Consider the following 21,120-nt stretch of genomic DNA (forward strand, 5'->3'; position numbering starts at 1 on the left):
TTAAACAGGACTTTGGAGATCACCACTTTAGCCAACTAGTAATAAATATCAAGGGATGAATTAGGTGAAGGAAAAACTGCTAAAGTACTAGTCATAAACAAAGGGTAATCTATATTGGCCAAATAAATTATAAGTGTTATGGAAATCTTAGAGAGTACATTAGTAGAATTTATCCTACATTGATACAAATATCTGAGTCAGTTTCACATTTTAAGCCAAATATTAAAACCTTTCTAATACACAAAATGTCTAATGCTTCATTAATTATAGTTCATAAATCTTGACTTGAAAATAACACAAACCAGATCAAACTCAGGCATTTAAACTGTTCAAAGAAATGTAACTTACACAGTAGTTTCAAACAATCATCCTTCTTTTTTAAGCGGTCTTTAATATCTCCAGATATGAGTACAGAATATGGACATGCCATTTCTTTTAAAAAGCCACTTATCTCAAGCTGGAAGCTTTCTAGATCATCTCTCCCTTTAAAAAAGAAGAGGCATAAAACATTTACTAAATATTTACGACATAATCTGATACTATCAAATCTACTAGTTGATTTTAATTTTATATCAATTCTAAATTTTCACTTCAACATTAAATCCTTAAATGTGTGACCAAAAGTAACATATTAGGTAAGCTTAGGTTAAAGTAACCAAAACATATTTCTACATATAGAAAGTGACACTTAAATTCAAGAACATAAGTATCTAATCATGAAATTGTAAATCTTCTTATATTTAAATCTCTGATAAGTATCTTCCAAAGGGCTTTCCATAAAAGCTGATAAAATGGAAATATTTTATGTTAGTAACTGAAATATCACAGCATTATTATGGCTATAATTATTAATTGGCTTCAGAGCAAACGATCCATTTGTATTGTATTTTTGTGGGCTTAGATAATAAATGCAATCATCTAATTAAGCCTCAGCACCTGTCCTTCTTTCATAATCGAATTACATGGGAACTTGTGTCGTAAGTTCTGATGCAGCGTATTTTACTTTACTTCAGGTGAATTCTATTGGATTTGGCAAGGAAAAAAAACAATTTGAAAAGTAAGAATAGCATCAGAAGGGAATGCTACTTTTATCTTATAGCAAATGCCCAACACACTTTAATTTTCTACCAAAGACCCACAAGAATTCCAGGTACCAATAGTAATGAATTAAAACTTGTAAACTAGCAGAGGAATTTTTTATAAATGTATTCCTATGTGAATCCATGTCCTGAGTTATAGGTTTGGTAATACAACTTAAATTAGGGATTACACATACTTTACAGGAAAAAAAACAAAAAAACCTTAATTCCAAAAATGAAGTATTCAAAAACTAAACTTTTTAATAACCAAATTCAATACTAAGTTCAAGACAGCAGATAAACAATATTTATAATTTTGTATAAATTTAAGAAATAATTTTGGGTTAATCAATATGAAATTAAATTGAAAGATATTTAAATCACATACTGAAGTTCTTTGTATTAACGACTTTTCTTTGTACAGTGAGCACATTATAGATAAAACTGTAAATCATAACCTATCATTTAATTTTACTAGTAAACAGAAAAATAAATAAAACTAAATAGCAATACCAGCTGAAGTGATACTTTCTTCCAAGTTGCACAGTGATTTTATTTGAGAGCTTAACCAAACACAGAGCTCTGAAAATTCAGGTGAAGACAGTCCACTCTCTGCTGCCTTTGTAAGCGCTTGCTCTTCTAACAGTGGTCCCTTATACCTAAAAAGGAAAATATAAAAGATCAAAACAATAAGCAAAACCCTAATACATGTAATACTTTTTAATCAAAGTCTGCTGCTTATCTTTGTGAATAAAATATTATTGGAACACAGACAATAAATGTATCCATCTATCTGACTGTTTCCCTATATTTGTGACAGAGAAAGCATGGCCAGCAAAACCTAAAAGTTTTACTCTGGTTTGTTATAAAAATAGTTTGCTGGTTTCTGCTCTACATAACTACCATTTCATTTTTTTGTTTCAAAGTTTTTTAGTAAAATTATCAACCTATTTTAAGATAAATATTACATATAACAAAGTCAAACAGAGTAATAACTATACTAGTTACAGGAATAAGAAAAAAGTAACAGTTAAAGGAGAACGGATGCAAATTTTAAATTTAAAAACTTAAAGCCGAAAGGGATGTATGAGATTATTTTACTCTTATTTCTTTTATAAGTTTATACTTTTAAACACTGCTACAAAGTATATTTGAATAGAACCTTAAATTTTCAAACCACTTTTACGTATGTTAATTGAATTTGTATCAGTTTTCTTTTATTGTTCTTAGTGTACCTGAACTTTTTTTCCCCCACGTTACAAACTTTTTAAGTTTTAGCACATTTGCTGGGTTTTAATCCACTGCAGTTATTTTTCATTTGATAATCAAATTGTCCTATCTCTGATTAGTGGGAGCCCATTCATGTTAGTCAATGAGTTCTCTGACTAGTTTCCAGAATTCTTTGAATATTTTTCTTGATTTCTATGACAATATGTTCTTGCCTTTTACCTGCAGCTGGCCATTTCTCCAAGAAGCCCTGATTCTCTTCAATGGTATTTATTTAGAGTACATAATCTGGCAGTAAAGGTTAGTCACTGCAACTGTACCTTTTTAAGAGAAATTACATCAGGAGTTCACACTGCTATTTTCAATTCAGATTTAGAATTATAGGGTTTTTACCTATTTTGCTTTACATTTTAATCTGTTTTTCTCTTACAATGCAAATTCTGGTTTCTTATGACATAGAATCCTAGTATGGCAACCTACTCCAGTATTGTTGCCTGAAAAATGCTATGGACAAAGGAGCTGGTGGACTACAGTTCATGAGGGCCGCAGAGTCAGACACAACTCAGTGACTAAACAGCAACAAATATAAAAATATAAATTACATAGTTTCAGAATAGAAAAAACAGCATTATTACTAATAAAATTACTGAAAACAATTTATATTTTTGTTTCTAGAATCCATTCCAGTTCAGTTCAGTCGCTCAGTCTTGTCCCCCTCTTTGCAACCCCATGAACCAGAGCATGCCAGGCCTCCCTGTCCATCACCAACTCCCGGAGTTCACCCAAATCCATGTCCATCGAGTCTGTGATGCCATCCAGCCATCTCCTCCTCTGTCGTCCCCTTCTCCTGCCCTCAACCTTTCCCAGCATCAGGGTCTTTTCAAATGAGTCAGCTCTTCGCATCAGATGGCCAAAGTACTGGAGTTTCAGCTTCAACATCAGTCCCTCCAATGAACACCCAGGACTGATCTCCTTTAGAATGGACTGGTTGGATCTCCTAGCAGTCCAAGGGACTCTCAAGAGTCTCCTCCAACACCACAGTTCAAAAGCATCAATTCTTCGGTGTATAGGAAAATAATTTCTTTCCATGTGATTAAATCCTACACAATATATTGACAGAGTTTTTTCTTTTTGCTTTTTTTTTAAAAGAGATTTGTCTTTTTATGTTTTGATTTCATTCTAGGTTTGCTTTATCATTATGTAAAATGTTTATATGGCTTCAATGTCAAAAACAACACATGGTACATTCAGACAAATCTAGCTTGTAATCTTAATGCTGTTCCCTCTGCTGTTTCCTCCATTCCTCACAGGAAATCACATGTATTAATTTGGGGAGTCAAACCATGTTTTAAAAAATATATATACATGCACACAGGCACACATGCACACACACACACACACACACGTGAGTGCTTAGTCACTCAGTTGCATCTGACTCTTTGCTACCCCATGGGCTGTAGCCTACCAGGCTCTTCTGTCCATGGGGTTTCCAGACAAGAATACTGGAGAAGGTGACCATTCCCTTCTCCAGGGGATCTTCCTGACTCAGGGAGCAAACCCGCGTCTCCTGAAGCTCCTGCACTGGCAGGCGGATTCTTCACCACTGCACCACCTGGGGAGTCCATACATGCAGGCACACACACAAACATGCACTTGTTTAGATAGAAGGCAGCCTACTGTCTACTGTTTTATTCCTTTTTTTAAACATATATACATGCACACACATATCTATATATATTGGAAATCAAAGATATTATTCAATCATACTTATGGTTGTACAGTACTCCACTGTCTGGATTGTACCATATTTTATTTGCTATCCGCCCACTGAAGGATAGTTTGTTTTTTTGTAGTGCTCTGCTATTATCAAAAATTAGACAAAGAAAAAAAAATCGGGCAAAATCTTGTCACTGTATACCTGGGATAGATTCCTAGAGGTGCAATTGTTGGATCAAAGGGTAAATGGATATGTAACTTTGCTGGATACTATAAAGTTTTCCTATACAAGGATTATACAATTAAAATACAAGAGTATCCATTACCCATAACTCAAAGTTGCCAAACATTTGGATTGTTGACCATATGGTTTTCTCAATATAGTTTTAATTTACATTTCTCTTATGGCAAGACTGTATCCTTTTCATACATTTAAAGGTGATTTGCATTTCTTTTTCTCTAAATTCTCTGGTCATATTTTAGGAAGGGTTTTTTCAAGTCCCCTTTTGCAGATAAGAAATTAGGGCGTAATGAAGTTAGGATACCTGCCTTATGCAGCAGGCCAGAGGAATATTACAATCATCCCCTCTTTACAGTAATGCTTTTAAGTTAAAATTATCTTAATTCTGGCTTCCCAGGTGGCGCTAGTGGTAAAGAACCTGCCTGCCAAGGAAGCAGACATAAGAGACGTGGGTTCACTCCCTGGGTCGGAAAGATCCTCTGGAGAAGGAAACGGCAACCCACTCCAATATTGTTGCCTGTAGGATCCCCGTGGGCAGAGGAGCCTGGCAGGCTACAATCCATGGGATCACAAAGTCAGACACAACTGAGCAACTAACACTATACTACACAAGGTAATATCAGAAGATAAACAAGTGATGACATTGTTTTAAAACCAGATTTGACCCATGATGCAGTGAACTCAAACTTCTGTCCACACTAACAAGGAAACAAAGTAAATAACCTGGCCAGGCAACGCAGTCAGCTAGCACTAGACCATCTCTCTGTTCCTCTAACCAAGACTGGTTCCCCTGGTGTTACCTTTCTACCATGACTTACAGAGCCTCTCATTCAGATTTCATAGTAAGCATCTTGTTTCTCCCTACTTGCTTTCATTTCTGCAATAAAGCAACAATCATGGGCTCTCAAAAAATATTTAACTAATTTATATTATTAGTGATGTTACTTTTACTGAAATGCCAATTGTAAAATTCAACAAAAATTTACTAAATCACCCAAAATACTAAATCTTGAATACACAATCCTTAATGCCTCAGCTCATTAAAACAGGCAAAAGTAAAAAAGAAAAATAAATGCATTTAACATGAATAGTTAGTAACAATCATAATAATAGCAACTAACATCTATAAACTAATCTTAGGCCAGTGCCATGCTGTATGTGTATTAACACATTATATCCTATAAGAGAGGTATTATCATGCCCAGTTTGTTCTATCACTTGTTCAATTAGGAAAGTGCCACTCTAATTGCAAACACTGGAGACAACTCCCCTAGGCCTAGACTCCCCCAGGGCCATACACAGTGGAACCATAGTTGCTGATATGACACTACTTTAAGCTGGGTGAACCAAATTCAGTCCAGTAGGGCCACTGGCAGATCTTCAAAAGGACACAGTCAAGGTCTCAATTACATTCTTTTTTCTGTTTTCATAAACCAACATATAAAATACGAGACCCCTTTTCCCCCACCCCCACCCCGTCATTTACTCACCCTACTGGCTTGTCTCTGATTCAGCTCTCCACTTCTTCCTATTTCCCAAACTCTTCCTCTATGTTCCATCCATAAAGAACAACTCTCCTATTCTGTCAATGTCTTCTCAGAAAGATTTATAACCACTACTCCAAGCTTTGGGTATTTCTCTCATAAGTGCCTAAACGTCAAACAGTGGGGTTTTGCTCTCCTTGTTTCCCAATACAGCATCCCATATCACTCACTGCTCCTAGCTTTTTTTAAATTGAAAAGTTGTTTTACAATGTTGTTAGTTTTAGATGTACAACAAAGTGACTCGGCTATATGTACAAATGTATCTTTCTATTCAGATTCTTTTCCCATATAGATTTTTATAAAATATTGAGTATAGTTCCCTGTGCCATAGGTCCCTGTTTATTTTATATTTTATTTTATATATATAATTCCTAATTTACCCCTACCCCCAACATCTTTCCCCTTTGGCAACCATACATTTGTTTTCTACATCCTGTGGGTCTACTTCTGTCTTGTATGTAAGTTCATTTTTGTATCACTTATATGATTGCACATATAACCAATACTATATGATATTTATCACTGACTGGCTTATTCCACTTAATTTCTAGGTCCATCCATGTTGTGTAAATGGCATTATTTCACTCTTTTATGGCTGAGTAATATTCCACTGTATAAATACACCACATCTTTATCCATTTCCTCTGTCGATGGACATTTAGGTTGCTTCCCTATTGCGGCTATTATAAATAGTGCTGCAATGAACACTGCCATTCATATACCTTTTCAAATTATGGTTTTCTCCAGATGTATGCCCACGAGTGGGATGCAGGATCATATGGAAGTTCTATTTTTTGTTTTAAGGAACCTCCATACTGTTCTCCAAAATGGCTTTAACAATTTACATCCCCACCAACAGTGTATGAGGCCTCCTTTCTCTCCACATCCTCTCCAGCACTTATTACTTGTAAACTTTTTGAAGATGGCCATTCTGACCAGTGCGAGGTGACTGCATTGTAGCTTTTACATTTCTCCAATAATGAACAATGTTGAGCACTTTTCGTGTACTTTCTGGTCGTGTGCATGTCTTCCCTGGAGAAACGTCTACTTAGAGCGTCCGCCTGTTTTCTGACTGGCTCCATCTTCTCGTGAATGTCCCCTGCTCGCTCCAGGCCCAGGCCCGCCAGATGTGCCACCCTCTTTCTCTCACGGTTTTCATTGATGAATCTCTTGGATGCTCGTCAGTATTCCCTGTGCTCAGTTTCCTCTCCATTCCTACTGTCTTTCAATGATACTGAGTTTCTTCAAAATCCATATGTATACCCCTTCCAATACCCTGAGTTCTCAGCCTCTTTTCCAACCCTTGCCACTACACATTAATAAGCCACACCATCACTTGGAACTAAACCACATCCGAAATCACGAATCTGAACAAGTCACTCCCTGACCACAGCCTACTTATTCTACCTTCCAACTTGCTCTTTTGACCACACTTGATACCATCTCTACCTCTGTTTCTATGGTTCCTCTGTATTCTCTGTATTCACTAGCTCCTGGCTGTCTTCACTTTCTTCCCTGTCCAACTGAGATTCCAAAGTGTATCATTTTATTTTATTGCTCAATAAATACTTATCAATGAATCATCAATATCATCATCTCCTTCAGCTCTAATATCTAATTCAATTAATCACTAAGACCAGTAATGTGTACAGGTGTGCAGACTCTTTGCAACCCCATGGATTGTAGTCTGTCTGGCTCCTCTGTCCATGAAACTTTCCAGGTAAGAATACTGGAATGGGTTCCATTTCCTACTTCTTCCCGACTAAGGGATCAAATCTGCATTTCCAGCATTCAGGCAGATTCTTTACCACGGTGCCACCTGGGGAGCCCAAGACCAGTAATGTACTTCTTTCTATATCTACTGCCACTAAGCAAGCATCACTTCTTGCCTAGACTACTAAAAAATTCTCCAATCTATTCTCTACCATGCTGACAGAACTTTTTAAACTAGACATCTAAACACTCCCCTTTTCAAATTCATTAATCATGTTGCACTTCTGTTATGACAAAGAACAAAATCCACAACATGGCCTAAAAGGTGCTGCAAGCCCTGTTCCTCACCTAAATCTCATCAATCCAGTGTTCAACACTGCTCCTTGCTCTCTGCCCTCCAGCTGTATCAGCCTACCTCAAGTTCCCTTTTTTGACCCTCAACTGTCTGGCCCTATGCCTACCTCTGTGCACTCTGTGCTTTGAACCTTTCTTCATTCAGTTCAGTTCAGTCGCTCAGTCGTGTCTGATTCTTTGCGACCCCATGAATCGCAGCACGCCAGGCCTCCCTGTCCATCACTAACTCCTGGAGTTCACTCAAACTCATGTCCATCGAGTCAGTGATGCCATCCAGCCATCTCATCCTCTGTCGTCCCCTTCTCCTCCTGCCTCCAATCCCTCCCAGCATCAGAGTCTTTTCCAATGTGTCAACTCTTCGCATGAGGTGGCCAAAGTACTGGAGTTTTAACTTTAGCATCAGTCCTTCCAAAGAACATCCAGGGCTGATCTCCTTCAGAATGGACTGGTTGGATCTCCCTGCAGCCCAAAGGACTCTCAAGAGTCTTCTCCAACACCACAGTTCAAAAGCACCATTCATTCACCCATTCATTCAACCACTATTTATTGTACTAGACCTGACTGTAAGATGTTCTGAGGAACAAAACAGGTAAAGCACCTGTTCTCCCAGAGCTGATTTTTGCGTGTGTATTAGTGAGTGGAGAGGGTGGATGTTCAAGAGACAATAACAAATATGAAGGACAAGATAATCTGGAATAGGGATAAAGGCTGTGAAGAAAAACAGGATTATGGCTGAGGAAGAATCTATCTTGCATGTATTTATTCCCATGCCTTTAAGTATTAACATCATTCCAGGAGCTTTCACAGACTCACCACTCTGAATTGCAAACACCAGCAGACTATACATTTCACGACTAGTTAAGCTAGTAGTAATCTGAAAACTCTTTTTCCTTGGCCTAGCACATAAAATACACATTAGTGAATACAAGTTAACATCAAATTAATATGTTGTTAATGGATGGAAGAAACAGTTGAATGAATGGATTCACACTGAATTAAAAACTCCTTCTCTGGTCAAGGAAACAGGAGTGATTTGCCCCGGGGCCCTAATTAAGCCACACGTTGTAAGAGGTAGGAAACAACAGCTGTACTCTGGACTTCCAGAGCCTCTGAAAAACAGCCCCCGCGAGGCAGCAACACTTTCTCCCAAAGGAGTGCTGCCAGCCGGGCCCCTCCGCGTCTTTGCCCTGGGTCCCCGTTGCCGAGTTTCGAAACAAGGAGTTCGGGAAAGGGGGCCACGCGCCCTAGCTTTTCAGGCCTGCTCCACCCCTCAAACGGATTTCTCTCCCGCCTCCCTCTTAACTCCGTCGGCGCCGGAGGCAGCGAGGCAGGGAAGGAGGCCTGCACCGAGCCGCAGGAGCCCACCGGAGGCCCACATGGGGGAGACTGCGGCATCCACGGAGAGACACAGCTTACGTTTTCCGGGGAAAGGCGATCCCAGGACTACTCACCCCAGCGCCTCTAGAGTATCCAGCACGTCCCCCTCCATCGTAGGTTCGGGACCCGGATCCGGCCCTCTCATGGTCCTTCGGCCCGAAGCTGTTCCTCACTCTAAAGAGCCCGCCGGAAACCGGCGTCGCGTTGCCAAGGTTCCGGCCAGATCTCAACCTGAACTGCCTGGGAAGGGTAAAGGAAGGTTCCTGACCTGCAGGCAACTGGCTGTTCTGCCTAAAACGACGTTATATACACATACAATAATAGCTTTTTAAAATGATATCAACAACAAATAGTAGTAATAAAAAGGCTTGAGTTGTGTCTTATCAAACATCGTTATTGTTTTGATCAGATTCCTGCCCTCTTTTTATAACAAAAATCCTGAAATAAAATATTACCTTGAGCTAAAATTGTACGGAATATCATGTGCCTACACATAATTTTTAACTCAAATACACAATAAAGCTCCAACTTTAAGAATAAATAGAGATGTATAACAAAATGTTGTTTCATTATGTAACATAGATCAAAGAAATGATCAGATGCTTGCATCTATCTGTAGAATCCTCTTCAACATATGCAGACTATTGCACAGCTGAAAAAATATAGGTGAGTGTGAGACTTCCCTGGTGGTCCAGTGACTAAGACTCCCTGGCCTTAATGCAGGGAGCCCAGGTTCAATCCCTGGTCAGGAAACTAGAGCCCATAGGTCACAACTAAAAAACAAACAACAGTATTCCCTCTGTATACTTTTTATGGAGAATTCAGTGTCTAGAGGATATAAAATTATTTTAAGGCTTATAAAAGAGAGTGAGCATAGAGCATAAAATCATTAACAGCTGTATCTCCCAAATAAATATGCAAATAAACACATAACAATTTATCCTTTTAAAGGACTGTCCCAAGCCTTACAGAATGGTATAACATCTTTGGCCCTAGTCCACTGAAGTCAGTTATGTTCTCACCTACCTAATCATTGTTACTAATAAAGAGCTTGCCAATAAATTTATAAAACCCACAGAGAAGTTTACCCATAAATTTGAATAACTTTCAATAATGACTCTTCCTCTGTGACAACTTGAAGGGGTGGGATGGGGAGGAAGGTGGGAGGGAGGCTCAATAGGGAGGGTATATATGTATATCTATGGTTGATCCATGTTGATGTATGGCAGAAACCAACACAGTATTATAATTATCCTTCAATTAAAAATAAATTTAAAAAAGTAATGACTCCTCTACCATATACCCAGGCTTAAGTATAAAATTATTTGCAGGTTAGTGGTTAAGAATCTGTCTTCCAATGCAGGGAAAGCAGTTTGATCCCTGGTCAGGAACTAAGATCCTACATGCCACCCAGTAACTATATCCACACAACTATTGAGCCTCAGTACCTAGAGAGAAGCCTTGTGCCACAACCAAGACCACCATGCGCGCTCAGTAGTGTCTGACTCTTTGCAACCCTATGGACTGTAGCCCACCAGGCTCCTTTGTCCATGGAATTTTCCAGGCAAGAATACTGGAGTGGGCTGCCATTTCCTTCTGCAGGTGATCTTCCTGACCCAAGAATCGAACTCACGTCTCCTGCATCACAGGATTCTTTACTGCCGAGCCACTAGAGAAGTCAATAGAGACCAGATGCAGTCATAAATAAATAAATGCTTTTTAAATAAAAGACCAAAATCATAAAAAGTATGTTCTCTTACATTAAACAGTGAACCAATAAAAAAAGAAAATTTTAAAAAATCCCCAAACATTTAATGCTCAGAATTTAAGCAATGCACTACTTCTGGATAATCAGATTAAACTAGGAATTAAACTAGAAAAAAAAAGATATGAGAAAATATTTTTGAACTGAATAACCATAAAAATGCCATGTGAAGGATGCAGATAGACTCGTACTTAAAAGAAAATATGTAACATTAAATGCATATTAGAAGATTTTTTAATTTCAAAAGATTGAAAATTAATTATCTAAGCATCAATTGCAAGAAGGTGAAAAGCAAAACAATTATATCCAAAGAAACAGAAATGAGAGCAAATACAATAAAGAAATTAAGATAAATTTGAGCCTTTTTGCAGACTAATAGTATTGACAAACCTTTAGCCAAGCTGATCAGGAAAAAATAAATAAGTACAAAAGAAGAAGAAGCAAACAACCATTATTAGGAATGAAAAAGAGGACACAGGTACTTCATCATCAGATATTAGACAGTTAAAAGGCTGTTATCAATAATTTCATGCCAATAAATTTGAAAATTTAAAGTTGATAGATTCCTTGAGAAACACTATTTAACAAAAATGATACAAGGAAATTTTTTTAAATGAATAGTTTATTAAAGAATGACAAATTAAAAACCACCAACAAAAAATGCTCCAAGCCCAAAGTGTTTTCCTGATTTTTCCAAATACTTCAAAAAGAAATAACACCAATCTTATATAAATTTTTCCAGAGACTAGAAAAACATGGAGTATTTTGCAATGCTTTTTATGAGGACAACATTATCTTTAAAAAAAAATCAATACAAACATTATTAAAAAGAATTTATAGACCAGTTCCTCTCATGAAAAGATAGCTGCACTTACATAGCCACCTGAGTATGACAAAGCCACCACTGTAGTTCAGGCCCCTTCAATACATGGTGCTGGGCAATGGGATATCCAAATCATGGCCTCTACCTCATGCTATCAACACAAAAATCAATAAACAATCTATTTTAAGGAATGGAAGAGCATTTTATTCAAGCCAAGCTGAGGACCATAGCCTGGGAGACACAGATTTTAAGAAGCGCTTGAACTGTGTTCACACCTGACTACCCCAAAAAAGAGGGAGGCTGATATAGGCAAAAACCACAAAGTTACAGAAGTTGTTTGTCAGGAAGTAGGATTGGAATTGGCAAGAAGAATGCTTGTTAAGCAAGGTTAGTTGGTATCCAAAATAGCTGCACAGTTTCAGGGAAAGATTTTGAGACCAGAAGGTTGCAGCTGGCAGCTGCTGGCAGATACTGTTTTGAAAATGGCTGGTGGTATCCTTGACTGTGACACAGCTCAGAAAATTCAAGTTCTCAGTGATGCAGGAACATGTCTGAAAACACATCCACAATGGCCATCAAGCTCCATTTTGGATAACAAAACCCCAGTTACCCCATTTAATTTTTAACTGATCTTAAATATGTTATCATTGAATTCTTTCCTTTGGAAAGCACTGATGATCCATCTTATTCTTGTTAGGTCCTTTCATTGCCAAAATAGCTAATAACCTGCTCCAGATCTATTGAGTTCCTCAGGGCTGGGATGGATTTGGCCCAGGAAATTTGCATTGCAAGGAGGAGGGACAAGAAGCGTACATTCTAGGCTCGGGTCACATTTGAGCACACAGACCAGAGGGTTATGGTCTCAAGCAGGTTATGTTTTGATTACCATCAAAGTTAGTTGATCCCTTGGGGATGTAATTGAAACCACAAACCTCATTTTGGGACTTGAACACAGTTACATTTCAGATGACTTGAACCCACAATCTCTCAGCTGAAATCACACACCCGGTCTTAGGACTTACTAAAGCTCAGGGTTTTTGTGTTACAACACAGAAGGAATTCTGTGAGAGCCAAAGTTCCAGACAAGGAGTAGACTTATTAACACAGGACACTTGTGAAGGATACCAGGGGGCAGGCAAGGCTGCTCTAAGTGGGAAAGCAGGCATATTTAGAGAGATACACATTCCATAGACAGAGCGAAGTCTCTTTCAAAAGGTGACAGCGGCCCTACGAGACATGTGGACCACCTCAGAAAGCAAGGAGCCCCAAGGTGTGGAGGGTGGTTAGTTTTTATGGGGTGAGTAATTTCATAGGCTGATAAGAGGGAGGATTATTCCAACTATTTTACGGAAGGGGTGGAAATTTCCAGGAATTTGGCCACCACTCACTTCTTGGTGTTTATGGTCAGCCTCAGAACTGTCATGGTGCCTGCGGTGTGTCATTTAGCTAATATATTACAGTGAGTGTATGATAAGGCTCAAAGTCTACAGAAGTCGATTCTTCTGCCATCTTGGACCTAATTGGTTTTAACCGGTTTTTGTCATATTCTCAATAGTTGTGTCATTCTCTTAATGGTTTTGCCCTACCCTGTTCCCTTGTCTCGTTCCCTCTTCAGAGATTTTACTCCCATAACTGTACGGGAAACAGAGAGGTGACAGACGGTGTCTCCTATAGCTGCTTCAAGGCTAAGCAGGGGCATTGACCCTGCCTATCAGGGAGTAAAAACCTCTGGATACCTGCTTTACAGGCCCCAGGAGCAGAACAGCTCCTGTGTTAAGCCTGTATGGGCTGGAATCCTTGCATAAACATCCTCTTTATGCGGAACTCTTGTAACTGCTTCTATAGTCTTCCTATGAATTGTTTTGAAGATGAAGCACTTTTGCAACAGCATCAGAATACAATATAACTGTCCATAAATTACAAGACTTTAAAGGCATGGTTAAACATCTGGTTATAACCTAATTAATAAAGAAACTTGGTTACAATAACCAGAATTACAACTGCTTACATTTAACAGAGTTTGGACTTGGGAAAGTAATTTAAAGATATAATATTTGTTTATATAGGTTTCTCGGCCTGAATTTTCTATCTCTGGAGATAGGAGTGTCCTTCTACTTCCAGATGTGGGGGTGTACCTTTCACATGGCAGATTTATTTCCTGCTTTCAGGGAGACAGAAAGGTGGATGAGAATGGCCCTCTTGCATTGGCTGTTTCTTAAGTAATTTTAATTCAAAAGAAGCAATATGCCATTAAGGTATATTTTGGGGTAGCCTACTTATGGGTTTCCCTTGTGGCTCAGCTGGTTAAGAATCCACCTACAATGTGGGAGAGATCTGGGGTTGATCCCTGGGCTGGGAAGATCCCCTGGAGAAGGGAAAGGCTACCCACTCCAGTATTCTGCCCTGGAGAACTCCATGGACAATCTATGGGGCCACAAAGAGTTGGACACGACTCTCACATGCTAGTAAAGTGATGCTTAAAATTCTCTAAGCCAGGCTTCAACAATACATGAACCATGAATTTCCAGATATACAAGCTAGTTTTAGAAAAGGCAGAGGAACCAGAGATCAAATTGCCAACATCTGCTGGATCGTTGAAAAAGCAAGAGAGTTCCAAAAAAAAATCTATTTCTGCTTTATTGACTATGCCAAAGCCTTTGACTGTGTGGATCACAATAAACTGTGGAAAATTCTGAAAGAGATGGGAATACCAGGCCACCTGACCTGCCTCTTGAGAAAGCTGTATGTAGGTCAGGAAGCAACAGTTAGAACTGGATATGGAACAACAGACTGGTTCCAAACAGGAAAAGGAGTGTGTCAAGGCTATATATTGTCACCCTGCTTATTTAACTTCTATGCAGAGTACATCATGAGAAACCCTGGGCTGGAAGAAGCATAAGCTGGAATTAAGATTGCTGGGAGAAATATCAATAACCTCTGATATGCAGATGACACCACACTTATGCAGAAAGTGAAGAAGAACTAAAGAGTTTCTTGATGAAAGTGAAAGGAGAGTGAAAAAGTTGGCTTGAAGCTTAACATTCAGAAAATGAAGATCATGGCATCCAGTTCCATCACTTCATGGCAAATGGATGGGAAACAGTGTCAGACTTTCTTTTTGGGGGCTCCAAAATCACTGCAGATGGTGACTGCAGCCATGAAATTAAAAGACACTTACTCCTTGGAAGAAAAGTTATGACCAACCTAGACAGCATATTAAAAAGCAGAGACATTACTTTGTCAACAAAGGTCCATCTAGTCAAGGCTATGGTTTTTCCAGTGGTCATATATGGATGTGAGAATTGGACTATAAAGAAAGCTGAGTGCAGAATTGATGCTTTTGAACTGTGGTGTTGGAGAAGACTCTTGAGAGTCCCTTGGACTGCAAGGAGATCCAACCAGTCCATCCTAAAGGAAATCAGTCCTGGATGTTCATTGGAAGGACTGATGAAGCTGAAACTCCAATACTTTGGCCATCTGATGCGAGGAGCTAACTCATTGGAAAAGACCCTAGTGCTGGGAAAGATTGAGGGCAGGAGGAGAAGGGGACGACAGAGGATGAGATGGTTGGATGGCATCACCGACTCAATGGATATGGGTTTGGGTGCACTCTGGGAGTTGGTGATGGACAGGGAGGTCTGGCATGCTGCGGTTCATGGGATCACAAAGAGTCGGACACAACTGAGCGACTGAACTGAACTGAACTGAGTAACTTTCACTTTTGCTTAGGTCCACAATAGCACCATCTTCTAAAACATTTCTAAAAGTTTCACATATTAAAAGATGAGCTGGTAACTGAAGAAACAATGGTTTAGAAGAGTCCTCCATTTGTCTGAACCAGTTATTAGTTCTGAGAACAGGTCAGTTTAGTTAAATAGTTACATCTTATTTTCTAGAGGAGGAAATGACAACGCACTCCCACACTGCAGTATTCTTGCCTTGAAAATCTCACTGACAGAGGAGGCTGGTAGTCCAAAGAGTTGTAAGAAAGTCTGACATGACTGAACAACTAAGGCCTATATCTCACTGTAGGAGGTGATGAATATACTGGGCTCCCAAAACTAGGCCCCTGGTGCAAACAATCAGGTATTTAATAAGAGGCACTTTCATGGAAATAAAAGAAAAACAACGGTTCATAATTGGAGCAACTTATAAACCAGTTTCTGGGTCCAAGAGACAGTCAATTAAGATTTCTAGATGTCCGAGTGAAAGCTTCCTTTGCAGTTTGAAATGCCTCTAATGATGCCATCAGGTATTCAAGTAAACTTTCTGAAGTGGCTCACGAGGACTGTTTAAATATGAGCTGTGGCAAGTTCTCTGAAGTTTATATCAAGTCATTTAGCTTCAGGAAAAGGGCTTAATTTGAGAGGTCTGAATTCTGGAGAAATCAAGGAGAAAAAGAAAAATGTTTCAATTCTGCTTACAAGGTTTTAATTTACTAAGTAGTTTTAAGTTTTACAAAAAATTTTCCTTGTATCTGGAAAACAAATGATTAAAAATCAGTAATATTTTAGACCAAATCATAAAAAATTATAACCATATTTATCGGTTTATTCAATCTCATGTAATTAATTCTTGTGCTTGAGTGTAGTTTTTCTATTAGTTCACTGGCCATGTCTGATGATTGAAGGTGAAAGGAACAGTTATAATTTTAAGAAGTTTGCAAGATTTTTGTTAAAGCTTTCATGATTTGCCTGGTGAAGTGGAAGCTATGATCACTGGACGTTGTGAAAGGTATACCAAGTAGAAAATACATTTCTTTTTTAAAGTTTCTTTGGCATTAACGTATATGTACCTAGTATGGAAGGATACAAATGTATAAAATAAATATTAAATACATAAAGGGAGAAAATGATGGGAACATAGCAGGAGACTTTAACACACCACTGGATAGATCTTCTAGAGAGAAAATCAATATGGCAACACAGATCCTAAATGATACAATAGAACAGTTTGATTTAGTTGACATTTTCAGGATATTACACCCCCTCCCCCCAAAAAAACCCCATAATACACATTCTTTCAAGTGTACATGGAATATTCCCTGGGATTGACCCCATGCTGCTGCTGCTAAGTAGCTTCAGTCGTGTCCAACTCGTGTGACCCCATAGACAGCAGCCTACCAGGCTCCCCCATCCCTGGGATTCTCCAGGCAAGAACACTGGAGTGGGTTGCCATTTCCATCTCCAATGCATGAAAGTAAAAAGTGAAAGTGAAGTCGCTCAGTCCTGTCTGACTCTTCGTGACCCCATGGACTGCAGCCTACCAGGCTCCTGCTTCCATGGGATTTTTCCAGGCAAGAGTACTGGAGTGGGGTGCCATTGACCCCATGCTGCTAAGTCACTTCAGTCGTATCCGACTCTGTGCGACCCCATAGACAGCAGCCCACCAGGCTCCCCAGTCCCTGGGATTCTCCAGGCAAGAATACTGGAGTGGGCTGCCATTTCCTTCTCCAATGCATGAAAGTAAAAAGTGAAAGTGAAGTCACTCAGTCCTTAGCAACCCCATGGACTGCAGCCTACCAGGCTCGTCCATCCATGGGATTTGCCAGGCAAGAGTACTGGAGTGGGGTGCCATCGCCTTCTCCAATTGACCCCATACTAGAGCACAAAATTAACCTCAAAACATGTAAGAGGATAGAAATTATTTCAAACATTTTCTCTGGCCACAATGGCATGAAACTAGGAATCAATCACAGGAAAAGAAATGAGAAAGAAGCCCAATTACATAGATCCTAAACAAAATGCTACTAAAAACCCAATGGGTCAACAAGGACATCAAAAGAAATTTAAAAATACCTTGAGACAAATGACAATGAACACACAACCATAGAAAATCTATGGGATGTATCAAAAGAAGTTCTTAGAATTAAAGCTTAGAAGTTCATAGCAAGATAGGCCTTCCTCAAGAAGTAAGAAAAAATAAAAAACATATGACGTAAAAGAATTAGAAAAAAGAAGAACAAACAAAACTAAAGTTGGAAAAAGGAAATAAAAATTAATAAAGACCAGGGAGGAAATAAAGAAATAGAAATTAAAAAAAATAGAAAACAAAAATTAATAAAACTAAGAGCTGACTCTCTGAAAGGGTAAGCAAAATTGACAAACCTCTGGCCAGGCTCAGCAAGAAAGAAACAGAACTCAAATCAATAAAGTAAAATATGAAAAAGGATAAATCTCAACTGACAATATGTCAAAACATGCCAACAGATTTGATAAAATAGAAGAAATAGACAACTTTCTAAAATCATACAAACCACCAAAAATCAAGAAATAGATAATTTGAATAGACAAATAACTAAAAGTGAAAACTATGACTTAAAAGAAAAACTCCCTACAAACAAAAGTCCAGAACCAGATAGCTTCATGGTGAATTTTACCAAACATACAAAGAGGAACCTATACTCATCCTTCTCAAACTCTTCCAAGATTAGAGAAGAGAGAATACTCCCAAAGACATTCTATGAAGCCACCAACACCCTGATACCAAAACCAGACAAAGATATTGCCAAATAAAAAATTATAGGCCTATATCTTTGATGAATATAGATGCAAAAATGCTCAACAAAATATTAGTGAACCAAATCCAACAACACACACAAAAAAATCATACACCATGACCAAGTAAGATTCATCCCAAGTTCACGAGGGCAGCTCAACATAGGCAAATCAGTCAATGTAACACACCACAGCAACAAGTCAAAAACATATGATCATCTTAGAAGATGCAGAAAAAGCATTCGACAAAATTCAACATCCATTCATCATAAAGACTCTTACCAAAGTGGGTATAGAAGGAACATATCTCAACATATGAAAGCCATTTATGATAAACCCACATCCAATATAATATTCAATGCTAAAAGCCTTCCCACTAAAATCTGGGACAAAGGCACACTATTACCACTTCTATTCAAAACAGTAAGGCAATCAGACATAAAAAAGAAAGAAACTGGTGCTCGCTTCGGCAGCACATATACTAAAATTGGAACAGTACAGAGAAGACGAGCATGGCCCCTGTGCAAGGATGACATGCAAATTCGTGAAGCGTTCCATATTTTTTTAAAAAGGAACACATTTGAGTCAGTTCTGATGAGGTGGATGAACTTAGAAACTATTATACAGAGTGAAGTAAGAGAAAGATAAATATCATATTCTAATACACATATACAGAATCTAGAAAAATGGTTCTCAAGAATTTATTTACAGGGCGGCAATGGAGAAACATAGAGAATAGACTTATGGCCATGGGGAGAGGGGAGGAGAGGATGAGATGTATGGAGAGAGAAACATGGAAACTTACATTACCGTATGTAAAATAGATAGCCAACGGGAATTTGCTGTATGTCTCAACTTCCCTGGTGGCTCAGATGGTAAAGCATCTGCCTACAATGTGGGAGACCCAGGTTCGATCTCTGGGTCTGGAAGATCCTCTGGAGAAGGAAATGGCAACCCACTCCAGTACCCTTGCCTGGAAAATCCCATGAACAGAGGAGTGTGGTAAACTACAGTCCATGGGGGCGCAAAGAGGGACATGACTGAGCGACTTCACTTTCACTCACTTTCACTTTCAGGAAACTCAAATAGGTCCTCTGTATCAACCTAGAGGGGTGGGATGGGGAGGGAGATTCAAAAGAGAGGGGATATATGTATACTTATGGCTGATTCATGTTGAGGTCTGACAGAAAACAAAATTCTATAAAGCAATTATCCTTCAATAAAAACTATAAATTAAAAAAAAAGAAATAAAATTGTATCCAAATTGGAAGAGACGAAGTAAAACTGTCACTATAGGCAGATGACATGATACTATACATAGAAAATCATAAGGACTCCACATACAAACTACTAGATCTAATAAATTAATTCAGCAACATTCAGAAATTGGTTGCATTTCTTTACACCAACTAAAGAAATATTAGAAAGGGAATGTCCACAAATAGCCCCTTTTAAAGTGGCACCTTTACCTACTGCTGCCACCAACCTCTCTGCACCAGCAGATGCCGACAAAAATCTCTGGAGAGGTCATTGCTGCCAAAATCTTGGCTCTCTATGTACAGAAATACGGTGACAGAGTTCTGAAGGAGAAGGAGTGGCTTTATTTCTTTGCCAGAAAAAGGAAGAACAAAGTAGGCTAGCAACTCAAGAACTGTGCAACCCCCACTTCCAAGCCCGGGAATAGAGAGAGGCTATATAGTCAGGCATTTTACACAGTTCATGAGGTTCTTGTGGCAAGTATACTGGGGTGGTTTGACATTCCCTCCTCCAGAGGATCAAGTTTTGTCAGAACTCTCTGCTATGACCCATTTGTCTTAGGTGGCCCTGTACAGCATGGCTCATAGGTTCATTGAGTTATGCAAGCCCTTTTGCCACAACAAGGCACCAGTGCAATGGACATGAACTTGGGCAGACTCCCAAGAGATGGTGAGGGACAGGGAGGCCTGGTGGGCTGCGGTCCTTGGGGTTGCAAAGAGTCCAACTGAACAACAACAGTAACATATAGTTAGGCAGGAGTATGTGATAAGGATCAAGGAAGTCACAGTCTTGCATTCTTCTTTCTTCTGCAAAATTTCAACAGGATGGGTGGGTTTGCTAACAAGATTAGGGTGTGTGCAGGATTTTAGGTTCTGACACTGAGCGACTTCATGTTCACTTTTCACTTTCCTGCATTGGAGAAGGAAATGGCAACCCACTCCAGTGTTCTTGCCTGGAGAATTCCAGGAACGGGGGAGCCTGGTGGGCTGCCATCTCTGGGGTCACACAGAGTCGGACATGACTGAAGCGACTTAGCAGCAGCAGCAGGGTTTTAGGTGGTGGGGGTCTCTGAATTTCTCTGATTTCTTTAATCTTGCCTCTGGCAGTTTTGTGGCCCCTTGATTAGCAACTGTTTGAACCTGCTCTTTGGAATTCAAAGAAGGTCTTAGAGGCTGGAGTCTTGCCTATAAGAAATGGGGGACAAAAAGGCCTCCATGTCCAGGAAGCCCACCGGACCTTACTCCACATCATTATCAGGTCATTGTCATTGTTGCTGTACAAACTACACTTCAGTTTTCTCTTTTAAAATCAAGTGTCACCTTGGACTTCCCTGGTGGTCCAGTGGTTAAGAATCTACCTGCCAATGTAGGGGACTTGGGTTTGACCTCTGGTCCAGGAAGATCCCACATGTCACAGGGCAACAAAGCCACAACTACTGAGCCCATGTTCTAAAGTCCTCAAGTAGCAACTATGGAGCCCACACACCATAACTACAGAAGCCTGGGAACCCTAGAGCCCAGGCTCCAC

General features: G+C 39.2%; 1 protein-coding gene across 1 annotated transcript in view; it reads right to left on the bottom strand.

The window, feature by feature from the left end:
* Positions 1-9,449, bottom strand: part of FAM98B (family with sequence similarity 98 member B) — a 33,484-nt gene extending 24,035 nt beyond the window's left edge. Inside the window, exons 1-3 of the mRNA XM_018054477.1 lie at positions 9,326-9,449; positions 1,593-1,738; positions 349-483 (exon numbers count right to left, since the gene is read on the bottom strand). Of these exons, the coding sequence (XP_017909966.1) occupies positions 349-483; positions 1,593-1,738; positions 9,326-9,396 (352 nt within the window). The 5' untranslated portion in view covers positions 9,397-9,449. The remainder of the gene's footprint in view (positions 1-348; positions 484-1,592; positions 1,739-9,325) is intronic.

This window comes from Capra hircus, chromosome 10, assembly GCF_001704415.2.
Source record: "Capra hircus breed San Clemente chromosome 10, ASM170441v1, whole genome shotgun sequence".
In the NCBI taxonomy this organism is placed as follows: domain Eukaryota; kingdom Metazoa; phylum Chordata; class Mammalia; order Artiodactyla; family Bovidae; genus Capra; species Capra hircus.